Source organism: Cucurbita pepo, chromosome LG08 (assembly GCF_002806865.2).
Source record: "Cucurbita pepo subsp. pepo cultivar mu-cu-16 chromosome LG08, ASM280686v2, whole genome shotgun sequence".
In the NCBI taxonomy this organism is placed as follows: Eukaryota; Viridiplantae; Streptophyta; class Magnoliopsida; order Cucurbitales; family Cucurbitaceae; genus Cucurbita; species Cucurbita pepo.
Window position 1 is genome coordinate 7697708 of NC_036645.1, and position 22183 is coordinate 7719890.

A 22183-nucleotide genomic window follows, 5' to 3' on the forward strand; every position below is an offset into this window, starting at 1 on the left:
TTTTTTTTTTTTTTTTTTTTTTTTTTTTTTTTNAAATAAATAAATATATTTTCTTTAAGAAGAAGTTTTGGGTCAAAGTTCCAAATTTTATTATTTGGGTTACATTTTGTTGTGGTACGAAATGCCTAATTTCACGCCTGAAAGCAGAGATATAAATCTCTGAGAGAATCAAGGAGAAAGAATCAAAGAAACGTAGCAATCTTCTGACCTTTTTGTAAATGGGCAACGCTCAATCGCCTCAAACGAATTCCCGCTTCATTACAGCTGCCAGGTTTTTCTCTCTTTACTCTCTCCACCCGTTCATAGATTCTAATGCGTCGAGTTTTTGATCGGATTCAATGATCACTGCAGAGCTTTTACTCAGAATGAGCTCGAAGATCTCAAGTCGCTGTTCTTCTCCCTCGCCGCTCAATCAAATAGCAGTGGGAAATTCGTATCGCCTTCTGTTTTCGAAGTCAGTTAGTTTGTGTTTTCTCCATTGCCGATATGGTTGATTTCTGATTTTGCTCTTCACTGATTGTCTTGGGTTTTGTTGTTTGCAGTCGTTTTTTGGACTGCGTGGTCCTCTTGGAGAAAGATTGTTCGATTTAGTGACACAGAAGCGCAAGGATCAGAAGCTTACTTATGAAGACCTCGTTGTAGCTAAAGTAAGCCATTTTGGGGTTTCCCTGTTCTTCAAATTCAGTGTGTATTCTGAACACTATGTCTCGTCAATATCGTAGTTCTGGTTTGTTTGTTATTATTGTTTTGATGGGATAGTTTAGTTCTCTAAGCTCATAGCTTGGTAGGCGATTCCTGAATTTCATGACTGACTTTGGAGTTATTTCATTCTTCATTTCATCGGATTTTCCTTTCTTTGTTTGTTCGTTGCCATGGTCTTGCTTGTGAGGAGACATTATTCTTGATTTCTTTGTTTGTTCGTATGCTAGGGAGAGGTTTCCACACGCTTATAAAGAGTCCCACTGCTAGTAGATATTGTTCTCTTTGAGGTTTCCCCTTATAAAAAGTCCAACTTCTAGTCGATATTGTCCTCTTTGGGGTTTTCCCTTATAAAGAGTCCACTACTTGTTAGCTGATATTGTCCTCTTTTGAGTTTTTCCTTATAAAGAATCCACTGCTAGCCGATATTGTCTTCTTTGGGATTTCCCCTTATAAAGAGTCCCACTGCTAGCCGATATTGTCCTCTTTGGGGATTCACCTTATAAGAGTCCACTTCTAGAAGATATTGTCCTCTTTGGGGTTTCACCTTATAAGAGTCCACTTCTAGAAGATATTGTCCTCCTTGGGGTTTCACCTTATAAGAGTCCACTTCTGGAAGATATTGTCCTCTTTGGGGTTTCCCCTTATAAAGAGTCCCACGGCATATATTGTCCTCTTTGGACTTTCCCTTTCGGGATTTCACTCAAAGTTTTAATACGCCTTAATACGCGTCTTCTAAGGAGATACACGTCCTCTAAGGAGAGGTTTCCATATGCTTACAAAGAGTGCTTTGTTCCACTCTCTAACTGATGTGGGATCTCATTATCCTCCCCCTTCAAGGCCCAGCGTCCTCGCTGGCACACTACCCGGTGTTCAACCCCCTTTGGGGCTCAGCCTCCTCGCTGGCACATCGCCCAGCCCAAGCCCCAAGCTCACTGCTAGCAGATAACAACCCAAGCCCGAAAAGTGTTTTGTTCCTCTCTTCAACCGACATGGGATCTCACATTTTTTGTTTTTTATTTATTTAATTTTTTAGTTTTTTTTTTAGTTTTTTGTAACTCAACAACACGTGGAGTGGGAAGATTCAAAACTTTGACCTCTTGATCTAAAGTATATGCCTCAACTAGTAGAGTTATGCTGGAACGCCTGGAATTCAAAATTTTTTGTGTTTGATTTATTTAAAACCAACATCAAACGTCTGGAACGCCTGGGAAAGATATGAGCACAAACCTTTTCTGGTGCTGTTACCCAACGTTTGGAGAACCTGGTGTTTGGTCATTCATCATCATTTATCTTTTGAAACCCATCAAATATTCTTAATTCTAGTTGTGATGATTGTTATTATTATTTCATCATTTGCATTGAAGGGCACTTATGAGAAGGGAACAAATGAAGAAATTAAAGAGTTCATTTATCAGTTATTAGATGTGTCAGGTGATGGTGCCCTTGGGAGGTAATATCTTCTTCTTTCGATGATCAACTTCTAATAACAAAGGCTACTGGTTCTATGACCCACCAAATCCCAACAATTAGCTTTCTGTTTCAAAATCTGATTGGACATGAACTATCATGTGCCTACTTTGCTTTCATGCCAATGCCAGGTCTGATCTGGAGTCGGTTCTAGTACAAATTTTAACTCATGTATTCTCCTCAACAAATAATGAAACTGGATTCGATTCGCATCAGGACGCTGTACAAATATTTATTCGTGCAGCAACTTTCTCAGAGAACGATGAACGATTTACTTATGAAGATTTCAAACACTGGTGTACTCTGCTTCCATCTGTTAGGAAGTTTCTTGGAAGCTTGTTGATGCCACCAGAAGTAGGTATTTGATTATCTTTCCATCAATCTCAGTCCAGTACAACTTAGATTTAAGTTTTTTAGTACAATAAGTTCGTTGGAGTTTGATTATGATTTTCTCGAACTTCTTAACTGATCCTGTGTTTTACTTCATGCATGATTTTGCTTGATTCTGGTTTGGTCTTAATACATTCATTCCAAATTCTGTTCATTCTCTACAATATATAGCATTTTTACATTTGAGTTCCTTTTGTTCATGGGAAATCTACAAATCTCAAAATGAACAGTCATGTGCAATTTTGATTCCATTCAATGTAAATTTTTCCATCACTGTCATTGTATTAGATTTATAGTTGTTTGTCTTTAAATATAGTTGTAACATCACAAGCTTCGTTCCCACACCGTCCGGTGATGTGGGGGGCCCAGCATCCTCGCTGGCACACCACCCGGTGACTGGCTCTTATACCATTTATAACGGCCCAAGCCCACCGCTAGCAGATACTGTCCTCTCTAGGCTTTTCCTTTCGGGCTTCCCTTTTTAAAATGTGTTTGTTAGAGAGAGGTTTCCACACTCTTATAAGAAATGCTTCATTCTCCTCTCCAATCGATGTGGGATCTCACAATCCACCCCCTTGGGGGCCAGTGTCTTTACTAGCACACCGCTCGGTGTCTGGCTCTAGTATCATTTGTAACAGCACAAGCTTCGTTCTCACACGTTCGGTGATGTGGGGGGCCAGCGTCCTCTGTGGCACACCATTCGGTGACTGGCTCTAATACCATTTGTAACGGCCCAAGCCCACTGCTAGTAGATATTGTCCTTTTTGGGCTTTCCCTTTCGGGCTTCCCCTCGAGGTTGGTTTTTAAAACATGTCTGTTAGGGAGAGGTTTCCACACTCTCATGAGGAATGTTTCGTTCTTCTCACCAATCGATGTGGGATCTCACAATAGTATTCTTCCCTTAGTTTTCTAGGTCTAGAACTAACCATTCCATTATCTTATTATCTTTGCTTTAAATACTTCACCATGCTTTAAATACTTCACCATTCGACCTAAGTCGTAAGCCACATCAATGGCGGACTAGGTATTGAAACTTTAAAGAAAGGTTATATAATCTTTTGCATTTTTATGGTGGCTGTGTAGGGAGACCTGGTTGTCAAGTTCCAAGGCTAGTCTATGGGGAAAACATAGATTCTCATCTTGTGTTATTGAAGAAGGAATATGCTTGGCACATAGGAGGAGCTCTTCCTCAGCATGAACTGGAGGAGTGGAGACTACTTTACCATAGTTCGATAAATGGGCTGAGTTTCACTACATTTTTGGGTAACATAACGTAAGTTCATTCACTTAATTTGTTTGTTTGTTTCTCCTCTGGAATCACTTAAGAAAGAAAGAACACCATCAAGCTTCTCTTATGGGTTTAGTGAAGCTCGAGTCAAATACATGCTCGTAGAGCGGGTCTTAACTTCCTTGTTTTAAGGAGAACGTGCAGTAACGACGGAGGACCAACGGTGCTGATAGTGAAGGATAAAGAAGGTTATATATATGGAGGATATGCTTCTCAGGCATGGGAGAGGCATGGTGATTTCTATGGAGATCTGAAATCATTTCTATTTCAGCTGTATCCAAAGGCATCCATATACAAACCAACTGGAGCTAACAATAACTTACAATGGGTAACTTCTCCACTTGCCCTCTAATTTTCTTCATCTCTCTCGATCAGAGTTCTCACTAGTCTAGTTTTTTGGCAGTGCGCTGTAAATTTCAGTTCAGATAGTATACCGAACGGCATTGGGTTCGGAGGACGAGCGAACCACTTCGGTCTGTTCGTGTCGGCAAGCTTCGATCAGGGTCACACGTTCACATGTACAACATTTGGGAGCCCGTGTCTGTCGAAGACGAACCGAGTAGAGCTGGAAGTGATAGAATGCTGGGGAGTAGGAGGAGAAGAAAAGGGGAGTGGTAGCCATAACAATAATGGAGTGAAGGGTAGTGTGTTGGAGAGGTTTAAAGAGGATCGCAATATGCTCAAAATGGTTGGGCTTGCCAATTCCAGTGAATGATCATGCATTTTGATGTTTATTGTGGAGTGTTTGGTATATAGTACAGATGTTGCTGTTTTTACTTTTTATGTAATTTATTATACATGAAATGGAATTATTTGATTTCTTTTAGGAAAATAACAAATAGAAAGATTTTCTATTTGTTAGAATGTTTGTTGTCACGGTCATGCTTGTACATTGTTTGTAGCCACATGTCGAACATTTTGGTCATGTGGACGCATGTCCAATGTTCCACGTGTTGTACATGGCTGCATATCCCCGTTCCAAGTACGATCATATGGACGCATGTCCAATGTTCCACGTGTTGTACATGGCTGCATATCCCCGTTCCAAGTACGATCATGTGGACACATGTCCAATGTTCCACGTGTTGTACATGGCTGCATATCCCCGTTCCAAGTACGATCATGTGGACGCATGTCCAATGTTCCACGTGTTGTACATGGCTGCATATCCCCGTTCCAAGTACGATCATGTGGACGCATGTCCAATGTTCCACGTGTTGTACATGGCTGCATATCCCCGTTCCAAGTACGATCATGTGGACGCATGTCCAATGTTCCACGTGTTGTACATGGCTGCATATCCCCGTTCCAAGTACGATCATGTGGACGCATGTCCAATGTTCCACGTGTTGTACATGGCTGCATATCCCCGTTCCAAGTACGATCGAGTAGTTGTCAATTATTTCAATTTGAAGTATATGCTATCAAAGTTGTTGTTTATTCAAGTTGATTTATTTTCTAAAATTATTCTCTCAAAGTGACTCGAGTTCATAAACTCCAACAAACAAAGATTTAAACAATGTACGAATCAACCGAGCCAGACCCAGAAGAAACAAAATCTCTCTATTGAATTTGATAATTCGAAATTAATATGTAAATTCCATAACCTTTAGCATACCAGAAACTAACAATCCTCATAAACAAAACTGAGCCTCAACCGAAAATGAGATTAAAAAATTAAAAATCAAAACCCTAGCCAATAATCTCAGTACCTCCTACCACGACCGCCCAATCCAAATGCAACCTGCTGCGGCACAGTCGGATCGACCTGAACTAGCCCCGGAATATCGGTCATTCCAAGAGCAGAAAGCATATCGAGAGTCTCCCTGTCGACCTCGATTTGATCGGTTTTAATGGCGGAGACATCAGGGACGAAGTCCATTCGGCGCTCGCGCTCTTCCTCTTGAAGCTTCAGAGAAATGCCGCGAACAGGTCCCTTTTGGATCCGCTTCATGAGGTGAGTGGAGAATCCGGCTATCTTGTTTCGGAGTCTCTTGGAGGGGATAATGGCGACCTCTTCCAGAATTTTCTTGTTCGTATGGAAGTCAAGAGTCATGCGCGAGTAGTAGCGCTCGATGACTTGACGGGAAGATTTCTTGACTGTTTTTGTGCGAACGCGTCCCATGTTGCTGCCGGGGAAATCGTCCGCAGGGGACGGTGAGTGGAGGCGCCGGGGAAAAAAATACGGCGGAACGGAGTGCAGAACTTTACCTAGAAATCCGCAGAATAGGTTTTGGGGATTTATATAGGATTTCTTAAGGAAGGTCTTGGGCTTGAGGATTTAAATTTCGCGGGCCGAATGGATTCTTATGGGCCCAGAATTCAAACGTAAAATAAAATTTATCCACTTTTTAATTCCAGATGAATGCATTTCAGTAATTTGGCCATACGCAAATAGATACCTTCCAAGTAACCATGGATCATCTTCCTGATGCTTATGAATTTCCATCTTCCTCTTTAATGAGGTTTCTTACCAATTTATCGATTGAACACAAATTTGCAGAAGCAAATGCTTGGAATGGTATAATATAAGTGAGCAATTCTCTTGCAGGAATGAAGGCGAGGATCGTTTTGCGGAAGGTTTATGATTACATTCGGTAATTGTATTTCCTTCGTCGTTGCCGGATCCTCCGCAGCTTCAAAAGCTTACAAAGCATGAACGATTATTGGTAGATTCTTATTCTTTGATGCTCTCGTCTTCTTTTGTTGGATTTGCTGCTGTTTTTATTTTCTTTTGCATTTCTTTGGTTAAGGATGGATAAGTTGCAATCAGTGATTGAAAGTTAGAGTTAATTGCTAGGAGATTGACTTACGCATAGTTAACACGATTGCTCATTCAAAATTTGATTCTGCAACAAAAAGTCTAAGGATAATAAACATTCAACACTGGAAGACCTTGGTAACCGACCTTTGTGTTATAGTTTGATTCGAATGCTCTAGATTGAGGTGAAATATTCGCCAATTCTTGTTATCAGATATTCGGATGCTCTAATTGATTCTTACTTGAACATGATTTTCAGTGCAATTGTGATTGGTGTATTTTGTCTACTGATTTCTGGTTCCTGATCAAACAAATCTGTTGATGCGTAAGATAAAATTGCTTCAAGTTCAAATGCTCAATATTGATAAAATTTCCCTAATATCTAATGCTTGTGAAAAAAAATAGTGATAGGTATTCCCGGTTTTGTAACTCTTGTCAAGCCTTCCTTGCTACCAATGGAAAAAGTTGAAGATATGAACAGAATGGTCATAGATAGCAATGTTCTAGGAGAAGGTTCTAGTCATTGTTTTGTGGTTAATCTTTGCTCCCCGTCTTAAAGTTCGAAACGAGAGAGATTTTCTTGCAACTAGATTATGATATCTATAAATTTATTTCTGTATCCTATTTTAATTAGATTTAACACTCATCTTACGGCTGATGATGTTAATAAGATATCCAACTATAAATTCTCAGGATAGAAATAGCTGCCAATAACATCACTGATCGAACTTAGAAATAGCTGCCAATAACATCACTGATCGAACTATGTTGTGTGGTATTAGTTCATTCATTTGACTAAATTCTACTCTTCAGATTAAGCTTGTGGGATTATAACTTACGCTTGTCTCAAATGCTACCTCTGTGTTTTGAAGCGCACATTCACTCTTTGATTTAACTTTACAATATAAGACATGCTTATATTGGGTAATTGGAAATCTTACCATGGTCTCCTATCAGAAGGGGGAAAAGTTCTAGAATTCTTGATTATGGGATATCGTTATTTTCGACTAGGAGTTCTAGATGATTCCTACTTGTCAATGCTCTTGTCAAACAAACAAAGGAACAAAAAGGAGACAAAGTTCAAGTGGAAAATAGAATAGCAAAGGAGACTAGAAGTAATATCACCCGTTTATCAGAAATTAAACAGGGGTGTATCTCATAAAAGAAAAGACTAGAAGTCTAAAGTGAGGTGCACAAGTATGCAACATTCAAAACCTTCTCCTACAGAATGATTCTTTCCTCGTAGATCCTCTTATTCTTCTCGTGCCAAATACTTGCGCATGTTATACAAGCAACTATCATGCCAAAGAAATATTCCCTTTACCACAAACAGAGGATTCAGAATAACCTGCAACAATCTCTATAGTCTTGATTAGGCGTAAGGCTTAACCTAAAGTTTTCTAGAATTGATTTTATGATTGTGTCAAAAACAAATAATGCCAAAAAATATGAATCCAATTCGCAATTGTACACCATTGAGGTGAAAGGTGAAAGGTGAAAGGAAACAGACCATTAGATAACGTCAATTTCAGTGGTGTCAATTCTCTCCAGAGTCACTCATTAAGCAAAAATCCTTATCTCTTACATAATGTCTACATTTAAAGCTTAGTATAGAAATAAGAGTTTGGTTTTAAAAAAAGAGTTTCTCAGAACAACTTTCAGCACAATTATTATGCATAATCATTTGAAAAGTTCAACGTGAGAATATGGTTTAGTGTATAACTTGAACGCAAGATGGGAAAATTGAGTTTCAATTTTGAGAATTAGACCTGTAATGAAGATTGAAAGTTTGAAACTGAAAACCAATGGTTATCCCTCGGATTGGTTTAGTTGAGTGGAGATGCATTGGTGGTTAACCTCGATGATGTGTCCTTTTTTTTTCTTCTTTTCTTTTTAGACTATATTGTGTGTGGTCCGTGATGTATTAAAGTTGAGTTTGTGCATAAAAATTGAGGTCTTATCATGGTCCACCACCCTAATAGGAGAACCGTCGGTTTCTTTAAGTTAATCATGAACTTTAAGTTCCCTTATTCTGTTATCTTTTCTTTATCTCCCAGTAAATTGATTTGGGTGCATCTTCTGTTGCAATGAAAGTTTCTTTACATTCTCTTCTACTTTCAACCTGGTATTTATTGAATTCAATATTCCTTATAAGATTGCCCATTTTTCCTTTGTTGCAAAAACAAAAATCCAGCTGTGGCTGCAAGAAGAGGAATGGAGACATTAAAACCAACTTTGCAGCGGGTTTATATGACTAGAGCTTCTGCATATAGAGAAGCAATTTTATAGATGGGTATCAAGAAGGTATTCAGCAAGTCATGGAGAAGAAGAAAGTTTCTGATTCTCAATCGGGAAGCGATAAATTCAAATATAAATCTCTGATCCTATTTATGCTTCATGTTTAGAGGATTGGGCAGTTCAGTTTGCAGTTGTAAAAATTGTTTGAGTTGAGATTTTTAGTTTTATCTCCGGAGGTGCTATTTGATATATGTACAGTTTTGAGAATCTCATAATATAAACTACAAACACACAGTCATTAGAAGGATGGCAATTGTCAGTTATTTTAATTTGTAAGGTCTGGTTTACAATTGATCTCAAGTTGGATAAGTTTTCCTCAACGCTTCAGGTGTGAATTGTTAATTGCAGCCGGCCCCTACATTCACATTATGACCACTCAAGCTTTTTAATCATGTCATGAGGTATCTGCATGGTGGATTGAATGTCCGATACAACCATAACTCTATGATTTGACAAGAAAGCGTTGGACCCTGATTTTGCAAATTGAGAAAGAAATGTAGTGGCATAGTTAGGTCATAAGATGCTGTGAAGATGCTCAAGTACACTTTATTGTGGTTAGATGGAAGGCTGAAAATGACTGGCGTTACAGGGATTGAAGGGCCCATTTAGAATAGGGTCGAGCTTCCAATGTTCGAGCTACCATCTGACTTTTCCAGCAGAGCCGGAATTGTTGAAAACTAATGAGGTACCAATTGCTCCATCTTTTTATGCTCTTCGATTGTAGAAAGAAAGTAATAGTGAGGTTGCTCAATATCGTGTCTACTGTCTAGGTTCATGCTTGGCATTGCTTCTAATATTTTCAAGCACATGGTTCTTGCTTTCAAGTCTTATTTTTATAATAGGTTAAAAGTCCTTTTTTGGATAGAATAACCAGGTGATTTGCCTAAAGATAAATTGACTTCATTTATATGAATTTTTTTTTTTTCCTCGAGTCATTTCTGTTAAGAGAATTGATTATGGTAGCAAGAGCTTAACACCCTTATTGTCTTGGCTCATCTCAGTGTATAATTTGAAGAGTTTGTTCAAGTAGTATGATAGATCCTGATAAAGAATCGAGCGACTCTTATCTTTATCAACTAATGATTGTTTGGGATCGTAGTTTCACAGAAACTTATGCAGGCATTGAAACCAATTACCGTCGGGTGAGTACCGATATCGACTAATTTTGGTGTTGTTGACTTGAGTCACGAAAGTATTTTTAATTCACTATTGGGTGAAATTTGCTGGGTCAGAAATGTTCAAAAGCAAATGAACTGATTGATGAAAAGATAAGTGGAATGAACCGTGGACGAATTATCTCTTGCTGTTACTATATATGTACTGTACTTAGTCATGCATAACTGAATTATGCTTGCCAAACATATCCCTTAGTAGGAGTCCTTTCATTCCTTTCATTAGCCATTTCTTCAATGCCAATGATAGCTTGCACACATATCTGGGGACCCCCCACTTTGAAAGCCACTGATGAAGATTGGAAAATCATCAACCAGGGAGGTCAATGGTTATCTCTCTTGTCTGCACATTTATGGGCCCCGCAAGCAAGATTTCCTCACTCACCTTTTCATCATTCCCACAGGTAATAATATGCTGATTTTCTGTTTAATTCAGCCACTAGTTGATGATATATTTCTTATAATAATTCTGCAAGTTGTACTGAACATTTGCACCACATTTTCGATGTCTGTAGACAGGACACGATACCATGCTAATCATCAATGCACTATCTCATTACTTACTTTTCCCAAAAAAGTAAATGATTTTAAATAAAGAAAAGGGCTTATATATACGTTTTGTCTAACCAATTCGTAGACACATCACCTTTTACTGTGCTGTGTTTTCATTTGTCCTATAGGCTACACCACAAATATAGAGATGAAATGTAACAAACAATATGTCAGCATACTATACATTTTATAATCCTGATTGGTACCGTGTTGATTGCTAATGGACTAGTTGGTTTCTTTGAAGTTATATGGATAGCATGTTGAAAAGAAACATATTCTCTGTTTGAAAATATGATAATAAGAACTCCACAATGAAGGTTAAACCAATTACAGTAGAGTGAGATGCAGTGGAACTAAAGTTTTCTCCTTTTTTTAAGTTGCTGGTACGTACTTGACCTGAAATCTGATAGGTTTCTTCCTGAAATCAATGGCTGGGACACTGCATACTTTATCGAAATATAGCCATGGAATAGATAGCCAGGGGAATTTGGACGCTCATTCCGGGTGACTTTGGTCTAGTATTTCAGTGTGTAGTATTTTCAATTGAACAATACTTCTAAATCATATAACCAAACATAATAGTATTTTAACCTTTTGTTTTCAATACTTCATCTGTAGCTTCATAAATATGTATGTAGATTTTATCAGTGATTTCTTTTTTGTCGCAGAAAAGGCATGTTCATCAAACAAAGTTCAATTTGTAGGGTAAGAAAGCATGGATTTTCTTTTTGATGTCCTTTCATCCAAAACTAATCTCAATTTCATTTCAGAATTGAATACAGGAATAGGCATGGCATGAAATTAACAACCTCTTGAGCAGCAGTTCAGATCAGGCGGATTCACAGAAAAAACTGGTTGAAAGGACACGACAATTGAGAGGCAAATCTTAACATAAATGAGGTAAGAAACAAAGGTTAGATTTTGCTAGAACTTGTAAAAGAGTAATAGTAGCAGTAATAGTAGCTGTTTCCGATCCATCCAATCCCACCTACTCAAATAAAGTGGCACTGGCACTGGCACAGCTTCTTCCCCCCTTTTCCTCCGCTCATATTTTGAGTCTCTCTAAAAAAATCTTGAGCCAGAATGTCAAATAGATTCTTCATTCCTGGCCTTCAACGACCCTAGTTTCCAATTTACATGTATGACGTAAGCCCTAGGTAGCTTTCTTGTTCCTGGACCCCACTTTTCCTCTCCCCTCATCCCCCCCACCCCACCCCACCCCTGACCTTGGAAAGTCGGCCAGAAAACCTGGGATTTATTTCCCTATCTATTTTCCCATATATTTTATTTAGTGTGAATGCTCTTCTCAAGTGTAGTGGGAAAAAGTGTGTTTTGCATTACAGGGACGTCACATCCACACATCTCTATCCTTCATATTTCGCCTGCTTGTTGACATCTAGTGGAATCCTGTTACAACCTCATCTTAGAACTCCCATAAAATGACACACCTGTTACAGTAAAATACAAATATGTGTGTGTTTGTGTAGATAATCAAGCAGATTTTCCTGTGATTTGTTAGGCTTGAGAGAGAGAGAGAGAGAGAGAGAGGTGTTGTAGAAATAAAAACTGAAAGGGGTTGGTTGGTCCATAGTGTGCAATGCTCTGCTAATAAGAAGAGTTGGCTTTGAACTTTTTGTGCGTATGATTCCTGAAAAGTGAAGAAAGGAAGAGTGTGATATCATTTGTGCAGAGTTTTTGGTCCAATATCATTTCTCTGATGCTGCTGTCCATGTACGATGTTCCCCTTACAATCTGCAAACCTACCATTTCCTTTCTCCTTTCCTTCTTCAACTCTCTCTCTCTCTCTCCAAAAAAAAAAAAAAAAANGGTAAGCATATGACATTGAATCATATCATTAAAATGAGCAATCTTTGCAGGTACATTTCTAAATTAATTCGCAGATTTTTGTTGCCCAAAGAGGAGACCATTCCATTTAATAAATGCAACAATAACCCATGGCACTCCCTATTTTTCTTACTTTTTTATTTATTTATTTTTTTTATATATATTCTTTTTCTTCCTTTCCTATCTCACTTGACTCTAATCTGTCTGATTAGATGAAACAAATTCCAAGGAAAAAGTAATAATAATGAGTTGAGTTGTCATACCATGTGATGAGAAATAGTGTCAGTGTGTGTAGAAGCTATGAAGGGTTGGATCTTGACCCGATAGACCCGACCCGCCACCGAGCGTGGAGGGCTGTTCAGGTTCCGACACGTCGGTTTGGCACTCCAAGTCCACCCCGAACAGACGCAGTATCTTTGAATTCCCAACCGACACTGTTTGACTCTGAACAGAGGACTCTGAAAACAATGCACATACATCAAGCTTTCATTTTTTAAATCCTTTTTTTTTTTTTTTTTTTATCTANCTGAAAGGGGTTGGTTGGTCCATAGTGTGCAATGCTCTGCTAATAAGAAGAGTTGGCTTTGAACTTTTTGTGCGTATGATTCCTGAAAAGTGAAGAAAGGAAGAGTGTGATATCATTTGTGCAGAGTTTTTGGTCCAATATCATTTCTCTGATGCTGCTGTCCATGTACGATGTTCCCCTTACAATCTGCAAACCTACCATTTCCTTTCTCCTTTCCTTCTTCAACTCTCTCTCTCTCTCTCCAAAAAAAAAAAAAAAAACNCTTATTCATTGATCTGGAAACCAACAATGTTTGAAGCCTAAATCATCTTTTGTGAGTTTATATTCATTTTATTTTAGCCAATATGTGACTCACATGTTATTTCTTTTCATTTAATTATAGTTTTGTCCTTAAAATGGGTAAGCATATGACATTGAATCATATCATTAAAATGAGCAATCTTTGCAGGTACATTTCTAAATTAATTCGCAGATTTTTGTTGCCCAAAGAGGAGACCATTCCATTTAATAAATGCAACAATAACCCATGGCACTCCCTATTTTTCTTACTTTTTTATTTATTTATTTTTTTTATATATATTCTTTTTCTTCCTTTCCTATCTCACTTGACTCTAATCTGTCTGANTAACATTAATTTCTGGGTAATTAATGGAAAAATTATAAATCATTAGCATTCTTCATGTTTTGTAATAAATAAAAGGGTGAAAATTTGACAAAAATACCTGCATGAGGACAATCAGAAGATTGGTATGGCGGTGAAGGAAGATGATTATGATTATGATGATGAGAAGGATATGGGTTTGAAGAACAGAAGACTCTAGTCGCCGCCGCCGTCTCCGCCGTGGACACCGGCGAGCGCCGCTTCCACCCAATGAACAACCTATCCCCATCACGGCGGTGGCGTTCAAAGACGACGACATCACCGGCGTCAAGGCGCTTCTCTTTGACAAAGCGGGTCCACCCTTTAGTGAGCACATAGCTCTGGCTACTATTCCAATACGAGTAACGGAAGCGCCACATCTTACCGGACTCATCTTCGAAGCTAAGAAGCAAGCCCTTGTCCGCCGTGTCGCCGCCGGGGGAAAGTGGAAAATACTTTTCAGCATATTGCTTGGGGATGACGAGGCGGTTGAGCTTGCCAACGTCGCTCGGAGTCAAGGGCTTTTCGAACATGGGGTGCTTGTGGTGGTGGTGGTGGATGAGGTGGTGGTCGACGGCGGAGGCGGATGATTTGGGGTGGTGGAGATGGCAGTCCGAAGAGAAGTGGTTTAAGGACATTTTGGAAGACAGAGAACTTGTGGGAGTTCTTGATGTGGAGAGAGTGTTTATTTAGATGATGTTTGGATTCAAAAGCCATAACTTGACAGTGAAAGAGAGAGAATGAGAAAAATATGTGGAGAGAAGCATTGAGGCTTTCGCCTGATCGAATGCACCAATCATTAATTTCAGTGAACAATATTAAATTTATTATCTCACTCCCGCTTGTACCGTTACCAATGGTGTTAGAATTAGACACTTGACAGTGAGCTTTGAAGGTGCCTTGAGAGATCCACATCGGTTGGAGAGGGAAACGAAATATTTCTTTTTAGTTGGCTGGACCTCGAGGGGGTGGATTATGAAATCTCACACTAGTTGGAGAGAGAAACGAAACACTTGTAAGAGTGTAGAAACATCTCTTTAGTGGATGCATTTTAAAATTTTGAGAGATACCCAGAATGAAAAGTTAAAAGACGACGTCTCTCGTGGACGAATTTTAAAACTACATGGGATATAAGGAAGGAAAACTCCAAAAGAAGACAAGGCTTGAGCTATTACAGTAACACGTAAAGATGACATGTGAAGGGCATTTACCAAACATTACAAATTTAATGAACACTTACTTAAAAGAGAGAATAGTGAAGGATATGATGAAGTTGATTGAAATTAATGTGGATATTCGTAACATGAACAGAAGCAAAAACAACTACAACCATAATAATAACAATACATTATTAGCGATGCTGTTTGGCCAAGTGGGAGACTTCTTCACCACATAAATATTATAAAACTATTTCAGGTTTAGGGTTAAACAAGACTCTGCCACGTTGCCTCTTCCTTCTAAAATATTTTTAAATAACATAAATTATTGTTCTTTTTTATTTATAAAATACTGACATATTTCTTCATGGAGATGGATTCTTGGAAACCCATTTGATAGTAAGGAAATTAGGGTTTTGAGATTAAAAAAAATTAGGGTTTAGAGGTTTGTATGAATTGAATGTAAGAAGTCAAAGGCAGATTAGTTGTGGGCTAAGGGTAATGAATCAAGATCCAATGATGATTCCACTAATCAAACATTTGGAATATAAAATTTACAACAAATAATGGTTTTTATTTCATTCAAATTAAAATAATTAGGTTCTTATATGATGCTTTTTGAGTGAGTTGAGTCAATTAATATAATAATAAACATGTTTAAATTAATCTAAATTGTCGAAGGTCTCGGTCATGTTTGTCCAAAACGTATTGTCCATGGTCGTATGCCCGTTTCATACTTCTTTTACTTGCTTTCATGTTGGATAGGTCTTTACTATTCTTGTTATGTCAATATGGGGTGTATGCTCCGTTACCATAATCATGTCTACACCCATCATGGCTAAAATGACTCAAATGTACTATAAAGAGATGTGAATAATTGTTAATTCTTCTCACTCGGTTATATGTTATCAAAGTTATTGTTGCTTGTTCGCTTTTAGTTTATAACATTGATTTCTTTAAAACTGTTTTGCAACGATTCCTCACTCACACTCACTTTTCAAAAACATTTTTCTCAAACGTGACTCAAGGTTCGAGCAAACACCGATATCGTCTGCAAAATGAGCTCTACCCTTTAAAAATATTTGTGCTAAATTTCCTTAAAAAAGTGTAAAAATAATAATAATAATAATAAATAAATAAATAAATAAATAAAGTATTTTTGTTAGTCAAAATTAGTGGCGAATGGGCTATTGGGTTTGTGACACGTGGTGAACAGTGGATTTGTAAGTGTTTATGATGTAGGGTTGTGATGAAGCGGGACCCATTCTGATAATTAAAGGAAAGTAAGGAAAGCGGGACCCATTGCATGTGCCCAATTGATTTTGCACTTTTTTTCCTCTTTTGTTAATTCTCAATATATTTACAATAAAAATTTAATATATATTATTTGATTTATGTAATTTTCACCTCTTATATATTTAGAATAAACCAAATAAAAATCAGGTTCAAATCTCTAATGAACTACATGACCAAATTTAAATCAAATCGAAATCATAAAAATTAATACTGTAATTTAATCGACAAAATGATGTGATGAATACGACGAGATCGTGGAAGATAATAAAGGGTTTATAGGGTAAGATGCCACGAAGAAGAAGCAAAGGGAGGTTGTCTTAATCTTTGGCCTAACTTGGGAGAAGGATATGAAGAGTGATAAAATCGATCACTACTTGAAAGTCACTTTCATAAAAGCAATTCTTTCAAATAAGCGGTCTTGTGAAATTTAATTAATTTGTGTATTAATAGTTGTTTCATTTAGTGGTTGTTTATTCTATTATAGGTACCTTCATATTACGTTAAGTTCGGGAGAACAAGTCATTTCAAAATATCCAATATAACTAATAGAAAGATCAAAATATTTGTGGAATAAATTCTAGGGATCATAGTAATAGTTGATGATTAAAATTATGAGACTAACAGTCATACATTACAAGCCAAAACCGACGATATTTGCTAATAGTAACTTAAACTATTATAAAAAATGGTGATGACAAGAGAGAAGAGGTTGGGAAGGGTATTTTGAATGATGAATGTAAAGAACAAAATCTTATAGTTTTAGATTTGATTAAAAGAATGATACCTACCTAATGTTTGCAATACAAAAAGTAGCCTTAAAATGGGCTTCAAATAGTTGACCAAATGCGTCCTTAACAAATTAAAAGTGATTTGACTCGAGTATAGGTGCTTCATGACACCCTTTTTCTAGAAAAAAAAACTTCTGTTATTAATTTTGAACCGTTCTTTTTTTTTTTTCTTGAAAAAAGATAATTACTCAAATGACTTTGATAGGAATCTTGTAAAATCAGAGAATCTTCATCAACCAGGTGGTGAACTCTATTTAAGTTGCTTGAGTTACCAACTCAATTGGTCCAAATTTTCAGATGGGTCCAAACGATTTCCTCAACTCGAACTCAATGCAATTCGTGCACACTCTTACTATTTCACAGGAAGTTGGACGTTAAGTTAGGGGCCAGAAACGTAATTAAGTCATTGATAATATTGATCCATAAGTGCACTATGACATTTGGGTATAATCTAGCACCCTCACCATCAAGTCTATCTCTGTGTATTATAAAAAATACAATTATCATGTACTAAAAATACAAGAAAAAAAATAATCCAAAATTAAAAACATAAATAATTCTAATAATAATAACAACTTGTTGGGAGTAAGGGATGGTGAAAAAAAAAAAGAAACCATGTTAACATACACCAAGCAAGAATATTTTTATTTACCTGGAGCGGGTTATTGAAGCCACATTAGTTGAAATTTCTCCTTCCAAATCAAGTGCAATGGCTGATGCTTCTCCACCAAGTTTGCTATCCAATACAGTCTGTTCATGTCAAAATGGATGGATACTAAATACTATATCAAATTGCTCGTCTTTTGGTATTAGAAGGTTACCAGTGTAATAGGCCCAATGAGCTTAATATTGGGCCAAATCCAGGTAATACTGGGTAAGCCAATCCTGAATGATGTTGAGTTCCTGCTTTCTCACATCTTTCAACCATTTTGGATCATTGGGATCTGAGAATCTCAAGTCTACATGATGAGCTCCTGTTACATTTACCAATCTAAATTGTTTGGGTTTGTTCTTAACAATGCAATATTTTAATAATTAAAATAAAAACATTAGAAGTTTAGGGGCTCAACCTTCTTTTGCCACAATAGCTATTATACTTGAGGATATGTTTTTCAGCACCCTGAAGGAAGCATGAAAACAAGCATATTCAAAATATGAACCAAATAAAAGGGAAGGTGATATGAATATGAAGAGAGAAAGTACCCTCCACCACTCCAAGGATCTCTCAATCCATTGAAGAAAATTATGTTGCTTCCAAACCTCTTCAAAACTCTCTCAATATTCTGCATCGTATATTGATAATGACTCAAAATTCAAGCTAAAATGATAGATGGAAAGATTGAAAGAAGAGAGATTACAAAGCCGCCAAAGTGTGTGGTGATCCAAAAACGGCGAGGCTCCACGTCAAATAAACTTTTGCAGTAATTGACTCGATCTGCATAGTGCCATGTTGAAGCTGGAAATATGCTATCTTCTGTGTTAGCCCCTGTTGGCAATATTAACTCCGTACAAGCCTACATTTTCAATTTAACACATATTTGGATTATCCAATTCTTTCCAATAATTTTGGAAGCTAAGCTATTAGGGCTTGTCTTCTGAAACCAAATCACTGAAAATTAATCTAAACTTTTACGTTTTTTAAAAAAATTTAGAATTTAGAAATACCTGCCAAGTCCAATCTCCAAGATCGTGAGGATCCGAATCATCGTCCAGATCAAAACACGTGGCAGTCCCAGTGTAGTTATAGTAGACGTTAGCTGCACCGTACAACTTTGCAAACGTGTCGTTCCCAGTCGTGGGATCGTCAATCGCCTTGCACATCTGCACCATCCCTTCCCCACAACTTATTCGGTCATATTTAAAATTACATTATTTATTCAGAAATTTAAAAAATAGTGAAATAAAGGAATTATCTGACCTGTTTTACCGGGTAAGCAGGCAACGGGTTTAAAAAGTTAGATGGCGTGGGATAATCGGTCATTGCCGTGTACAAAATGGCAGTGTAGAGCCAATTTTGAATCGATTGGGAGTCTGCCGGTCTGGATTAATTTGAATCATTTTTGCAAATTAAATTATTATCGAGGTAGAATTGAAAAGAGAGGGAAAAGGAAAGGACTAACTTGCAAAATTTGAAAGATTTGCGAAGCAACTGGGGCCCTCCTGGTTGGTTTGCAACCATGTCAATCTTCTGCCACGACCCCTTAATCACTCTGTAACAATTCTGACTCTCACTCTGTAAAAAATAAATTATAAAATTTATAAAGTGGTCATTGTTGTTGTTTATTGTTGTTTTGTGTGTCGTAATCTTCTTGTTAATTTGATTGCTTTAAACAAAGACATAAGGCATGTGAGGTTGTCCTTGCTTACATCTTCAAAGATTATCCTCCATGTGATATTATATTATTAAAGGATCACGTTTCATGTTTGGTTCTTTGATTTCATTTTTATCTTCTTTTATTACTATGGACGACTTTATAAAGTTAAGTTTAAAAAAACAATTAAAAAAGTAAAGTAAGAGAGAGAGAGAGAGAGAGAGAGAGAGAGAGAGAGAGAGAGAGAGAGAGACCTTGAAATCTTGGGTGATGATATTGTTGAAGGAATAAGGTGAAGTAATGTTTTCAAATTGGAGAATGGGAGCCGATGATGCTACAGCTCCAATGGCGACGTGGGGGTATTTCAATCTAAACCATGCTGCCAGCACTGCATTACCCACCAAAAACCATTATTATTTTATCATAATCACTACTATAGTTTATATAAATCTACGTAAACAAAAAATAAATACAAAATATATAAAGTTATCAATATTTATGTGGTCAACGACACCGAACTATAATCTTAGTATGGAGCGTGCTTAGATGGTTGCATTGATAACTTTGCAATGTAACAAGACTAGATGTTCGCAACATTGTTGGCTTTGTAATTCTACACTTCAAATTTAGGATTAGAAAACGTCAATGATGTCTCTTCAATGTTGCGACATCAATAATCATGAATTAGTTAGACGAACACCTTGTTCTAGATATATCAATTGATTCACCGTAACGAAGGCACGTCTCCCATCACTCAAACACAAGATGATGGACCAATATTTGTATTCTAGAGCATGTGGAAGAATCAGATGGACCAAAAACTTAAGAGGAACTAGATTAGGCATTGAGGGGTTGACATTGACAAACTCTCCCCTTAATCGAGGCTCGACTCCTTTTTCTTTTTGGAGTCTTAGTCATTTTTTTACTATGCCTTCGAGGAGGCTCGACTTTTTTGTTAGACATGACTTCTTTTCTTTTGGAGTCCTTTGTCAGACATTTGAGAAATTACTGATAGATTAACATGACTAAGTTTATGACATGACTCTGATATTATGTAGATGAATACAACTCTCCACAATGGTATTATATTATCCACTTTGAGCATAAACTCTCATCACTTTGCTCTGGGTTTCACCAAAGAGTCTCATACCAATGAAGATAGTATTATTTGATTATAAACTCACGATCATTCCCTAAATTAGCAGAAATAGGACTTACATCCTCCAACAACATAATAAATAGTACAATATTCAAATAAATAGTACATAAATCTCTTCTTGCAGCCTAAATTTGTATTTAAGATAGTTTTCAAGGGAGATTCTCAACAAATTTAGTATTTAAATGAAGATGATGAGAGAAATTAACATTTTAAATTATGAATTACTTAAAATAAGTAATTGAAATGATAGATTCGTGAAGCCATTAAAAGGAAATAATTCCAATTTTGAATTCCCGGGGGCGCTCAAATCCCAATAAAAAAAATGGTGGGAAATTTTGTAGACAGAATAGCAACAGAACGTGCATAGGGCCGAGTTGTGGGGTCCGGGGACCCATTCCGGTCCATACCCCATTACAGGCCTTCCTAAAGTATAAATAATTTTAACACCAATAATAATTTTCTTTAAGAAATATAAGAACAATGGTAGAGAAATAGTAAAATAAACACAAAATTTTAAAAAATTATTATGATCAAATAGGACAGTGAACCAATACCAACCCTATTTTTTTTTCTTTAATTCTAACCAAACCATCTCCTAAAACCTTTAACAACAAGAAATAGAAATTAAGCATAAAAAAAATGGCGACGAAGAAATCAAGAAATTGAAAGTTGAAGAGTAGCGAGTGACTTACTTCCTCCATAGGAACCTCCAAACACCACAACCGGCGAATCAATCGCCGTCAAATTCCTCTTCAAATCAGTTATCAGAGTTGCATAATCCGCCAGCGCCTGCGTCGAGCTTAAGAATCCAAGCGTACTCGAATTCCTATTAGCCACATCTTCATCTCCCCCAAACGGAATCGATTTCCCGTAAAACCTATGCTGCAACGCCACAACAACAATCAATTTCACACTCCTTCGCGAATTCATACATATCCAGATAAATCGAACAGCAAATCGATACTGATTTTAAGAAGAGCGAATAAATTAGGGCAAAATCAAACTCTCACCTCGATGAACACGACGAGCGCGCGGAATTTTGGAGCGGATTCGAGAATAAAACCGGTGTTCTGTGCGAACCATTCGATATTACCTTCGTTGCCTGTGTAGACAAAGATCGGAGCGTTCTCAGCAGCGCCGCCCCAATAGGTGTCGTTGATGAGATACCTCTGCTGGAAGGATTGGTAGCTTTGAGGATTGAAGTTGAAGTGGTCGAGGATCTGAGTGAAGAAGGCGGTGCGGTAGTGGCGGAGGGAATCGATTGGGGGAGTTTGAGGGCGGAGGAGGAGGGAAGAATAGAAGAGAGAGGAAGTTTTGGAGAAGGAAGAAGAGAAATGGAGGAAAATGAAGAGGAAAAGAGAGAGGGAAGTGGATGGAGACGCCATTGTTGCAGAGAGTGAAGTTGTGTGGAGTTTGGATTTTATGCGCCAACTGCCATGTGCGGACGAGCATAAAAGATTGTCGGAGTTCGGTCTTCATTTGGAATCTGCCCGCCTCTCTATCATTTTATATCCTTTAATACATCTCTAATTTTCGATTCATCTACAAATAAATTTAAAATTTTTATTTCAGTTAATAATCTTTTTTTTAATCGTATAGGATACCAAATCCAAAATTAGCACACGATGACTTTGGTATCTAGTACAATATGATCACATTATCTACCTTCACTTCTTAAGAGTGAAGACTATTCTCATAGACAAACACAAATTCTTTAAACATGTTTTGTCTTCAGTCACATGCATTTAAGAAAATTCTTAAGAGATCCTCGAAGTCAAAATAATACTATTTTCTATAATTTCTTGGTTGAAAGATTTAGAGGAGAGGTGG

The 22183-nt window shown here is 37.3% G+C and overlaps 4 protein-coding genes and 1 long non-coding RNA gene across 12 annotated transcripts; 2 read left to right on the forward strand and 3 right to left on the reverse strand.

The window, feature by feature from the left end:
* Window positions 1–86: 86 nt before the first annotated feature.
* LOC111799773 (TLD domain-containing protein 1) lies at window positions 87–4673 on the forward strand. 2 transcript variants are annotated; one of them, XM_023683252.1, is made up of 8 exons: window positions 87–271; window positions 352–454; window positions 543–647; window positions 2067–2152; window positions 2301–2527; window positions 3643–3832; window positions 3980–4175; window positions 4251–4673. In XM_023683252.1, the coding sequence occupies exons 1-8, from the start codon at window positions 219–221 to the stop codon at window positions 4560–4562; spliced, it is 1272 nt and encodes a 423-aa protein (XP_023539020.1). In that variant the 5' UTR covers window positions 87–218; the 3' UTR covers window positions 4563–4673. The 2 variants fall into 2 exon arrangements, with proteins under 2 accessions (XP_023539020.1, XP_023539021.1); XM_023683253.1 differs by having other exon boundaries at window positions 3992–4175.
* Window positions 4674–5392: 719 nt separating this feature from the next.
* On the reverse strand, window positions 5393–6134 carry LOC111799775 (40S ribosomal protein S17-like). The gene has a single exon (XM_023683255.1). The coding sequence runs from the start codon at window positions 5970–5972 to the stop codon at window positions 5553–5555; it is 420 nt and encodes a 139-aa protein (XP_023539023.1). The 5' UTR covers window positions 5973–6134; the 3' UTR covers window positions 5393–5552.
* Window positions 6135–6203: 69 nt separating this feature from the next.
* LOC111799777 lies at window positions 6204–19431 on the forward strand. 5 transcript variants are annotated; one of them, XR_002815893.1, is made up of 7 exons: window positions 6204–6516; window positions 8803–9591; window positions 9908–10048; window positions 10329–10482; window positions 11299–11335; window positions 11401–12178; window positions 19399–19431. It is a non-coding gene; the product is annotated as an uncharacterized LOC111799777 (long non-coding RNA). The 5 variants fall into 5 exon arrangements; XR_002815895.1 differs by lacking the exon at window positions 19399–19431 and adding an exon at window positions 12508–12735 and having other exon boundaries at window positions 6208–6516; window positions 11401–11530; XR_002815892.1 differs by lacking the exon at window positions 19399–19431 and having other exon boundaries at window positions 6208–6312; window positions 6399–6516; window positions 11401–12432.
* LOC111799774 (B3 domain-containing protein At2g36080-like) lies at window positions 12642–14445 on the reverse strand. The gene is made up of 2 exons (XM_023683254.1): window positions 13724–14445; window positions 12642–12933 (listed from the first exon to the last, which is right to left on the reverse strand). The coding sequence occupies exons 1-2, from the start codon at window positions 14277–14279 to the stop codon at window positions 12758–12760; spliced, it is 732 nt and encodes a 243-aa protein (XP_023539022.1). The 5' UTR covers window positions 14280–14445; the 3' UTR covers window positions 12642–12757.
* LOC111799772 (lysosomal Pro-X carboxypeptidase) lies at window positions 17265–21839 on the reverse strand. 3 transcript variants are annotated; one of them, XR_002815890.1, is made up of 12 exons: window positions 21364–21839; window positions 21046–21235; window positions 19449–19582; window positions 19003–19115; window positions 18801–18921; window positions 18548–18703; window positions 18241–18396; window positions 18086–18165; window positions 17953–18002; window positions 17704–17856; window positions 17535–17618; window positions 17265–17360 (listed from the first exon to the last, which is right to left on the reverse strand). XR_002815890.1 is itself a non-coding variant. In XM_023683250.1 (11 exons), exons 1-10 carry the CDS (start codon window positions 21736–21738, stop codon window positions 17726–17728), a joined length of 1506 nt encoding a protein of 501 aa, XP_023539018.1. In that variant the 5' UTR covers window positions 21739–21839; the 3' UTR covers window positions 17461–17618; window positions 17704–17725. The 3 variants fall into 3 exon arrangements, 2 of the variants coding, with proteins under 2 accessions (XP_023539018.1, XP_023539019.1); XM_023683250.1 differs by lacking the exon at window positions 17265–17360 and having other exon boundaries at window positions 17461–17618; XM_023683251.1 differs by lacking the exon at window positions 17265–17360 and having other exon boundaries at window positions 17461–17632.
* Window positions 21840–22183: the final 344 nt, after the last annotated feature.